Source organism: Cibotium barometz, chromosome 20 (assembly GCF_041138505.1).
Source record: "Cibotium barometz isolate CiBa-2024 chromosome 20, ASM4113850v1, whole genome shotgun sequence".
Classification (NCBI taxonomy): Eukaryota; Viridiplantae; Streptophyta; class Polypodiopsida; order Cyatheales; family Cibotiaceae; genus Cibotium; species Cibotium barometz.
The window spans coordinates 52,573,595-52,584,514 of NC_141065.1; the positions used below are offsets into that span (position 1 = coordinate 52,573,595).

The 10,920-nt window shown below is 38.2% G+C and overlaps 1 protein-coding gene across 2 annotated transcripts; it reads right to left on the reverse strand.

Moving 5' to 3' along the window:
- Positions 1-5,365: 5,365 nt before the first annotated feature.
- LOC147628013 (uncharacterized) lies at positions 5,366-7,798 on the reverse strand. Of its 2 annotated transcripts, none has more exons than XM_086815195.1 (5): positions 6,968-7,798; positions 6,605-6,681; positions 6,390-6,435; positions 6,108-6,291; positions 5,366-5,985 (listed from the first exon to the last, which is right to left on the reverse strand). In XM_086815195.1, the coding sequence occupies exons 1-5, from the start codon at positions 7,101-7,103 to the stop codon at positions 5,481-5,483; spliced, it is 948 nt and encodes a 315-aa protein (XP_086671321.1). In that variant the 5' UTR covers positions 7,104-7,798; the 3' UTR covers positions 5,366-5,480. The 2 variants fall into 2 exon arrangements, with proteins under 2 accessions (XP_086671321.1, XP_086671322.1); XM_086815196.1 differs by having other exon boundaries at positions 6,108-6,288; positions 6,968-7,797.
- Between the last annotated feature and the right edge of the window lie 3,122 nt (positions 7,799-10,920).

Genomic DNA, 10,920 nt, shown 5'->3' on the forward strand with positions numbered 1-10,920 from the left:
GATGGTCGAAAAGAATATGCATTAATTTTGGGAAGAAGCAATAACAACTACTGTGTACATTCTCAACAGGACACCCACTTCAGCTGTTCATGGTATGACACACATGAAGAGAAATTTACAGGCATAAGACTGGATTATGTCTCACTTGAAAGTATTTGGGTGTATTGCATATGTGCATGTTCCTGATGAAGTGAGCACAAAGTTGGATCCAAAGGCAGAGAAATGCATCTTTATTGGTTATGCTATGGAGTAGAAAGGTTATAGATGTTATAACCCTACCACTCGTGAGATGCGAGTAAGTAGAGATGTCTTTGATGAGACGAGTAGCTAGTATACGCCAGTAGTGAAGGCAACAAAAGATATAGATGTAAGAAGTGCTGATGTTGCACCACATGTAGAGTAGTAATCAAACCCTAGAGAGTCCTCTAGTAGTGGATCCAATGTTAGCCGATGGTCAGGCAGGTTGAAGACAGATGGAGGTACACATGTATCATGCAAAGGGAAGGAAAAGGTAGATAAAACTTTGTGCTTGATCTCTCAGTAGGTCACTCATATGTGGATGGTGACTCTAGTGGCTTTGAGCAGAGCCTTGATGAGCTTGGCATTCCATCTATGGTTACTCTTGGTGTAAGGAGAAGAAGGGCTATTTTGAGGAAACCTGGCAGTAATTCAAGTGTACGCAAGTCTACGAGGGTTACGTACCCTGTTGTTTGCAAGTTGAGATATAATGGATATATAGCGCATCATCATGCTTACATGATTAAAGAAATATAGGAAATTGGAGCCCACTTGTTTTGACCATGTACTTGGAAATAAGAAATGGGAAGATGCCATGAATGAGGAGATGGCAGCATTGGATACTAATGCAACATGGGAGTTAGTGCCTTTGCCTCTACGAAAAAGAAGGCAACAGGATGTAAGTGGGTGTATAAAGTCAAGCACAATGCTGATGGTTCACTGAACAGGTATAAGGCAAGATTAGTGGCGAAAGGCTATGCACAGACTTATGGCATTCACTATGAAGAGACATTCAGCCTAGTTGGCAAGAATGGCAACCGTGAGAGCTGTCATTGTTATGGCTACAACAAAGGGTTGGTCTTTACATCAGATGGATGTAAAGAATGCCTTCTTGTGTACGGTGATTTGCAAGAAGAAGTTTACATGATACAACCACCAGGTTATGAGAGTGATGCATAACCAGATTTTGTGTGCAGGTTATGCAAAGCCTTATATGGCATAAAGAAGGAACCCAGAGCATGGTCAAACAAGATTGGGGAGTACCTTGTTACCATTGGATTTCAGATATCTAATGCAGATTTTTCACTTTATGTGAAAAAGACAGATAGAGAGATCATGCTATTAGTCATCTATGTGGATGACTTGATTATCACTCGTGATAATGATGTTGACATACATGATGTCAGGAGGCTTTTGAAGAAAAAGTTTGAGAAGAAGGATTTGGATGAGTTGCGATATTTTTTGGACATAGAGGTGGTCAGATCACTTCATGGCATTTTGTTATTGCAGAGGCAATGCGGCTTGGACATGATGTCCAAGTATGGTATGACAGGCTATAAGGCTATTTCAGTGTCATTGGAGCATAATGCAAAACTTTTCGTGGATACATGTGAGCTTTTGGAGGACTCCACTACATACAGGCACATAGTGGGTAGCTTGATCTACATGACCATCACTAGGCCAGACTTGAGCTATGATGTTGGACTTGTGAGTCAGTCTATATAGACCCCTAGGAAGCCACACTTGGATGCGGCTAGATGGATTCTTAGGTACATAAAGTCCACAGTTGATTATGGACTTTTCTATGAGGCCGGTATAGAGATACAGCTACATGGATACACACGTGTTGATTGGGCTGGTAGTGTTGCAGACACGAGATCTACCGATGGTTTTATGTTCTCATTTGGGAGTGCTTCTATGAGTTGGAGCAGTAAAGAAGCAGCCAAAAATTACCTTGTCGAGTACAGAGGCAGAGTACAGGGGTGCTGCTATGGCATCTTGTGAGGTACTTGATGATATGGGTGAGCCCGTGGTGGATAGGGCAATTATCATTTATTATGACAACATGAGTACCATACAGTTGGCCACCAGTAACCTAGTATACCATGCTAGAGTGAAGCACATTGAGGTGCAGTATCACTTTGTGAGGGAGAAGGTTCTAATAGAGGTGATGTAGATCTGGTATATTTCAGCATAGAGGATCATGTGGCTGGCATCTTAACGAACGCATTGGGAATAGAGAAGCTCCACAAGTTTAGGAGCTTACTTGGAGTGAAGTGTGTTGAGTTGAGCTTGAAGAGGAGTGTTGAGATATACCGAGCTCAACTAGTGCTACAACGATTGATGACCTGCCTGGGTGATAGCTTCCCCACTTATGTCATTGGCACGGTTTGTGCAATTACGGTTGATATGCCGCCAATGGATGACAGGCTGTGTGACAACCACTTTGGAGTACTAGAGTTATGGCGTAGTTATAGAGGCAGCTCATATAGTGAGGTTCACACTATAGACCGACTACTTTGTATATTGTTGTAGGAGAGTACTTTCCCTTTATGTATGTACTCTTATCTTTTAGTTTTATGGTTGTAGAGAAGAGAAGAAGATAGAAGAAAATTCAACCATCCATCTCTCTTATATCTTGCACTCTTTTGTGTGTGCGTGCGTGCGTGTGTGTGCGTGTGTGTGTGTTTGCTTACAAGGAACTCAAGCTCTAACTCTCCCCCCACATTCTCTTTATTTTCATATACACAGAGTTTATCCTTTATGCATTTTGTAAGTCAATTCATTTAATCTTATATGCACGCTAGCATACCATCGGCCCAATTGACTCCATATGGGCAATCTACTCCATATGTTCAATTGTCTCCATGGGGAGTCCACTCCATTGATAGGTGCAAGTCAAGTGGTGCAGGCCCATTAGGATATGGCTGTGATAAGCCTACATCACCAATGTCGTCTAGACCCACCCCCGCTCCCTCATGTCCACCTCGACCATGACATACTAGGGAGCTTGGGGGGTCTAGTAGACGTAGTACTAGGGGAGTAGGGTGATTTTGCTTTGGCAAAAGCAGCACTAGGTCTCCCAATCATCTCCCCAACCAAGGGGGGGATTCTTCATCCACTCGTTTTGAGCCACCCCCAAGGAGACCCATCCCACCACTTGATTCATGAACACTACCATATAATGTGAATGTAGATGGTGTCCTTGTGATGGATGCACGAGGGAAGCAAGTCATCAACCGCATGCATGTACTTGCTAACCTGGAGTCATCAACCGCATGCATGTACTTGCTAACCTGGAGTTCACAAACTCCTTAAAGAAGTGGAAAGCCTAGGATGAGCTCTCAAAATAATATGTTATTGATGTGCTCAAGACTGAGTTTGCAGTTCCACACATGTAGGCCTCAACTTCTTGGAGGATTAGATGAAGATGCAAGGATAAAGCTTTTTCTGTGTAATAGGGGAAAAAACATTAAGAGAGTGACGAAGAACATGGAGATGCGAAGCGTTTGCTCACAAGAGGAGTGGAGGCATGTGTGGACCTTTGTGGCAAAGCATTCAGGTACTTTTGAACAAGTGACGGTAAGTGTTTCACGACTACGAAAGTGAGGAGCTCTTCACACTTTGGCTCAAGAGGAAAATCCTCCTTCATTGCTCACTTTGTAAGTATCTATTTTATTATTTTCATTCTCCTCTTTCATTCTCCTCTTTCATTCTTCTATTTTATTATTTTCCTTCTCCTCTTGCTCGCTTTGTAAGTATCTATTTTATTATTTTCCTTCTCCTCTTTCATTTTGTTTTAAACTATATTGTTTCCTTTAACTAATTGTATCTTTTTTAAATTATTTTTTGTAGAGGGAGGTTATTGGGCATGACCTAACAAAAGAGAAATACAATTTCGGATATAGAGCCCCCTCGTCTCCGTAATTGTGGGCTTGGATGCGTACACAAGGTGTACAATTCTAGAATTGTGTGTCATTAAAGCAATTCCAGTTCAATCTTCTAGGTAAAGAATCCCAAGCATTCACAGAAAACAAAACACGTAAATGTGCGGCACCACTTCATCAAGGATCTGGTAGTAGGCTGATGGTCAGATGCATTTGGAGTGGGTTCCCACAAGTGATATGTGGGTTGATCACTTAACCAAAGCTGTTTCAAAGCTTAAAAGAAAGTCAATTTTAAGGGGTTTGTCCTTTGTCAACCTTTGAGTAAAATTTACTTTATCTAGCGCAATAAACATCCAAATAGTTCAAACCGTTTGTATGAACACCTCCTTATCTGTTCTGTGGCTTCATTGCATTAATTTTCACACTTAATAGGCCTTCAATTTGGAAGTTCAAGGCAAGGTTGGAAATTTCAGCCGTGCAAATAGGTTTGAAAGAATGTTAAGGCTTGGAAATAGGTTGAAGAGAGAGAGAGAGAGAGAGAGTAACGAACGAGTTTTCGATGGGGTCGGATGCCCTGTTCGAAAGAAAATATTTTCCTAAAAAGTAGAAAACCTTTATCTAAAAATTGTAAAATTATTTATAAAGGAAAATCTTGAAATTTGAAGGTTTTTTTGTTGTATAACTTTTGAAAATTTGGAGGTATTTGTATTTTCAATGCAACCAGTTTAGTGTAATATCACCTTCAAAATTTAAAAAATACTTGCAAATTTATAGCTTGAAGGTGCCAATACTTGAAAATTTTGAGGGAATATAGTACAAATACTTTCAAAAAATTTAAAAAACTCTTTATTGATCATTTCTTAATTTTATATATGAAGGTTTTCTAATTTTTGAGAAAATAGTTTTTTTCGAGCGGACGACCTTGAATAATATTTAACTGAAGACATGGATGATGGAGTCAAGCCTTTTGAATGATTTGGTTATCATGTGAAATCGATGGGGACATTAAATGCGACGGATCAAAGCAAGCAGGGATCCCGTGTACACGAAAAGTCCTCGTTGTCACGAGGACCACCTTGAATCGATGGGACGCAAATTAAATCCATAATTATCATCCAGCAACGTTTGCATCATCGTATTGACTTAATAATTCAATCATTTATTTGCTCTTTGGTTAATTCTATTATTCATGTGAAGGCTTGCAGCCTGAGATTAGAAGGTAAAGGGCATGAAAGAAAAGTATATATATATATATACGTATTTTTTTCTAAGGGCGGTTAGATTATATTAGATATAACATAAGGAGAAAGGAAAAGGTGCAGGAATTAGAAGCATAAGTTATGCATAGATAAAATTTGATTCATTATTAATGCAGAAGTATAGTCTCATATTAATGCTACAAAGTAATCTAACTTAAGATATAATGAAAGTCTTGGCATTAATTATCACAGTTTTGCGTGGATGTGGCAACCGCTGAACATTCATTGAACACATAAAGAGTTACTGCAAAGATTGATATATCAACACTCACACGCACTGATCATGTAGGAGAAGCCAAGAATATTACAATATGTGTCACGCAGCTCCTATTGAGATGGTGAGATCAAGTGATAAGCAGTTACTAGTAGCATCTTGATTAGCTTGAGCATCTTGATTAGCTTGAGCATCCTCATTATCAAAAGAAGTCGACTGCTCAGTTTCTAATTGTGCACTACAGCTGTTGCAGTTAGTCTCATCATATAATGAGCTGCAAGAGCACTGATTATCATTATGGTTAGGCCTAGTGTTGCTTGGGTGATATAGGCTAAGCGATAAGCTTTGCTCACTAATATCTTGATTAATCTCGTGCGCATCTGATTTAATGTGGGTAGCTTGTGGGGGTGAATGCATGAGGAGCTGCTCAACTAGAGGCAGCTCTCGATTTTCATTATCTCTTAATGTATCATAATTATCAACAATCGGTTGTGGCCAGTTACTCAACTGCGGGCGCTCCGATCCTTTCCTTAATGGTGAAGGCAAGTTCTCTCGATTTGTGAACTTCAGTTGGTCATTGAGAACCGGCCTCATGTAATTAGACGTCCTGCATGGGGCGCATCATAATTATATATGGGTTGCAATTAGCGGGCTGTCATGCTTAATTTGGACAGTCAAATATAACACAAGGAATGATTAACTGCCAGCTGAGGCTTTATTAGTAACTACCTGCCGCCCAACTCCTGCTGCATGATTAATGGTGATTTGCGGCTTGACGATATCGATATCGTTGCAGATCCCATATCCATATTGTAACTGTTAACCCTAGCCTTCCCTGTTGCTAAATGCTTGGTTTCAAAATCGTCTAGCCAATTGCGAAAAACCCTGATCCGGCCAAAGCTTTGCTGCACTGCTGCATCAATCAGGAGCGCATGATTAGCCTTTCCTAATGACATATTAATCACGAGCAATATCTTATAAGCCTAATATAACGTTGCGATAATCCTATACCTTCATCATGTAGGCCGTTTTCGTCATTTCTAATACTTCTATACATCTGCAGAGATTCCATTCTTTCATTAGGCCCAGTCTACTAGTTATAGTTGAGCATTAATCAAGCAGTTCTTATCACTTTGTCGATAATGCACACGACTAAGAAAGGGACTAGATGATAAGGCGTGCCAGATCTTCTTTATTAAAACCGATGATCAACTCTTGATCAGTACCTGAAGATGGCTCTTCACATGCGATATAGTGAGTCCTTTCACGTTCATAAGCTGCAACACAGATTTTGGGGTCGCTTCTGCGCAAACAACATCATCTCATCATCAATAAGTACATTTATTTGACCGTAGGAAAAGCAACCCCATGATCAAGCAGATATCTTCTGATCTGGCTGTAGTTTATTAAGCTCTTGCCATACTGCAGATCGTTGATTGAATTAACGTTAGAAGCAGCAACCGAATCAGAGAAAAATTCGGGAATATAAGCTTGGTGGAACAAGATTATGAACAGAAGCTTGCAGTTTGAGGGAAATTTCGCAGAACTGCAGCATGAATTAATATTGATAATGAGAGATTATAGCTTACTCTCTTGGCCGCCCAAACGTTGTAAGGAGTCCAAGAAACGATGGTGTAAATCAGCGGTCCATCTAAGTCTTGGCGCCTTCGAGCGCACGTATTGCCTCGGGCCAACACCCTGTGCTTTTCTCATTTTCGAGCCCATTTACAACCAAGCTAAACCGGTGTATATTACAGTATTAAGCACGAATCTACTTATACAGAAGATTAGCACAATCGAATTATGTAGACGAACGATCGTGACTAGCAAAGCACGAGCCTACAGCTTGTGTATAACAGAGGACAACTAGATTAATATAATATAGTTAGCTACTACGACGTACATAAACAAATATAGAAGTATATGTAGAGATAAGAAGGTTCAACAATTGAAAGCACTCCTCTAAATATTGTAAGGAGATCATGTGAAGATTAAGGAAGAATATTAATTAATCTAATCTATTGCAGAATATGGCAATAGATTTATGAAGGCAGGGGGTTTCGAGATTCTAGGGACTCTTTTTTTCTCAAGGAGCGTGCGCTTGACTCTTCTCAATTTGACAAATGTTTACAAGATAAAAAGGGAACCCGGAAGCGACGGGGAATGTGGGCTGCAGCGTGATACACTCCTACAAGGAAGAGAATGTGCGGTGATCCAGGTTGAATATAATGGTAATAATAATTAAGAGGAGCGATAGTAATAGAGAGATAAGCTGATCTGGAAGGTGGGAAGTTGATTCGGCTTGAATTGTACTGGGGTTGAGGAAGGCGGCGATGATTGCTTCTGCAACTCAGAGAGGAGAGGCCGAGGGAGAAAAGGTCCTCCGTGTTGTTTGTGAAATATTAGGGGACGTGTTTGTGAAATGTTAGGGTGGAAGGAATAAGAGGAATAATGAAAGTATAGCGTGTTGAACAAAAAGACATTTCCAACGTTGATTTACTTCTCCTCCTAACTACTGGACGAGTCGGTGAGCATGTGGTAATGGCTAACGTAACAATGAGCTGATCAAAGACTTTCTCTGTATTTGCAATCTACCCGTTTGTTGTTGATAAAAGTTATCCTTAGCCTATGCACCCAATTTTCAGTGTACAACGCAACAATCTTCAAGGTATGAGCTAAGGAGAGCCATGCAACAATCTTCAAAGTCTTAGGGCTATCATGCAACGGTTTGATCTTCCAACAAGTTAGCTGGTGACTTCCCTATTGAACGCACGTGAGTGGCCTTACAAAGGTAAAGCTAGGGATTCTAAACATGCGACCCAAAGTATCAAATTTCTAGAGACATACTTTGATTCCGTTTTTTGATTTGGGGAATGCAAGCCAAACCTTACCATTGTGAAGTGGAGATTGGATCAACATTATTGGTTAAAAAAAGAGCTACACTAAAAGGAAATTCTAATTTTTTTTTGGAATAAAGTCTATCAACCTTGGAAAGGTACTCAAAAACATGTAAATGTGTATAATCAAAACATGTATTTTAATTCACGTTTTAAAGGCTAAAGATGATTTTAGGAAAAAAAAAGCACTAAGTCTATATAAAAGAAAGGAGTAAATTTAACATTTAAAATTCACAATAAGGTATTTCAAAAACTCCTCCTAAAGAGGCACATCATATATAGGCTTTTAATATCACAAACTCGTGAGCTACCAACACTCTTACAATTTTGTTTTTGAACCTCTACTTCAAGGTAACATTCTAATTATCTCATAAATAAAAGGTAGTGCAAAAAAATCTTTTGGCACTTTGTTCTCAAGGGAAAAAAAAGAATATTTTATAATCTTACTAATCTATAAGGTCCCACAAAAAGGGTTGGTATGTTTTATGAGGATAATATTTTACTAAAAAAAAGAGATTCTTTTTATCCAATGACTATTCGCTAAGGTCATCCAAAATAAATTGTTGGTGAGTTTTACAAGATATGTGTTTAAATCACTACTTTTAAGTAAATAATCAAAACAAATTTGACAGTACAACCTCTAAGCAAGATGAGAAAGAAAATTCAAATGACCTTCCAAAAAATATTTCTCTACTTTCATGTTTATGGGAAGAAACTTTCATCAGCCTATCTATATTTATATCGGGTTGTGTGTGTGTGTGTGTGCGTGTGTGTGTGTGTGTGTGTGTGTTTGTGTGTGTGTGTGTATATAGATAGATATATATGTCTATATATCTATCTATCTATATACATACATACATACATACATATATATATATATACATATACATACATACATACATACATATATATATATATATATATATATATGTACACACACACACACACACACACACACACACACACACACACACACACACACATACACATACAAATACACATACATACACACACATATATTTATCACAATGCGGATAGTTGTAAGATATAACTTTGAATTAGAATTCAATAAACCAAGTGATTTCTTTAAATTCTATCTAACTTGAATCATATAAGCATGTAAAAGACACTAGATACATAAATAAACGTACTCTAGTGATTATATAAGAATTCAAATTAAAGGAATAAAAGTTACTATTAGCAATTAATGCATGAAAATGATATAAGTCTAAAGTGATCCCTTTGATGTCGCTTCAATGTTCTTACTTTATTATACACAAGGACAACCTCCCTCCCCCCCTCTATGGTGGGGTGTTCGGTGGTGCCATTTTTTGAGTTGTTTTTGTTTTACAGATGGAGAGATGCTTCTAGGAGACACCCTCTTGAGTTACAAAAGTATGCGATTGTGCTCTTGACCCATCGAATACCATATTAGGGAGTTTGGAAAATGCCCATTACTTTGGGAATTTTCTTTTGAATCCCCTTTTCGGTGTATCTTGAGTATACCAATTCCAAATTTGTCATTTTAGAAACTCCAATGATATATCACACGATGGGGTATTTAAAAAATATTAAAAGGGTTCACCATGCCCCCCCCCCTTTTTTTGATCTTGCAAAATGTGAATCAGGATTTTCCCAAACTCCCTAATATTATCTTTTCAAGTGAGTGAATTAAACTATTTTTCATGTCCTTCCCTCTCTCACCACATTGAGTGGTTTTGTATACTAAAAAACAAGTAGTTATCATGTTGAGCTTCCACCTTTTGCGGATAAATATAGATACATATATATGGAGGGTGAAAATCATACTTCATGTCTTTAGGATTGTTCTTCCACCTTTTGGGGATAATAGCAACAATATGTTTGTGGAGGTAGGTTCAAAGTTCATAATAGAGAATTAAAATTTTACCCTTAATCTTAAAATTATGGAGTTCTAAAATGGTTTTTATCTCATATTTTAGCATCAATCTCACACCCTTGTGTACTTACCAATATATTCAATGATGGAGTTCCAAAATGGTTTCTTTTAGCTCTTTTTTTAGCATAAGGCTTACACCCTTCAGTACTTTTACCACCCTTATTCACCGAAGTATGTCGAATGTGACCAATTAAAGTGAACAACTCACACTTTGTAAACATTTAAGGTCGAGACATGCTTGCAAAGCTGCACAAGAAAGTTGAAAATATAGAGCATTGAAGTGTGGAGAGCCTATTAAAAATGCTGTTAGAAATCATGCCAAATTGTGGCTCTTATCTATGGTGAGATGAGTTGAAAGAGTTACAAGTTTATATAAAATGTAAATGTTGAAATAAGGTAAAATATTGCTGATTAGGTTGAAAGAATCGAGGATGTTTAAAGAATAATCATGAAAAGGTGGAATAATCCAAGGGCTAGGATGAAGGAGCGTGATTAGCAGCATATAGAGAGAGTTATTTTTTCATTCCTATGTTAAGGTGCCTTTTTTCAAAGGAAGATTGTGCTTCTTGTGTCTCGGGAAAACAATGAATCTTTTTAGTTATTGACATCTTTTCAAAGAACTTGTTTTATTGTGTCTATTTCATCTATGATAATCTCTAAAATCTATTATGGTATATCAGAGGTTGCTCGACATTTTACGTAGTAGGGCAGTCATTATGTTAAAGTC

Coding starts and splice junctions, on each gene's coding strand:
- LOC147628013 (XM_086815195.1), bottom strand. CDS start 7,103: ATGGGCTCGAAAATGAGAAAAGCACAGGGTGTTGGCCCGAGGCAATAC. Junction 6,436..6,604: donor ATGTGAAGAGCCATCTTCAG/GTACTGATCAAG, acceptor GAATCTCTGCAG/ATGTATAGAAGTATTAGAAA. Junction 6,292..6,389: donor AAACGGCCTACATGATGAAG/GTATAGGATTAT, acceptor TGATTGATGCAG/CAGTGCAGCAAAGCTTTGGC.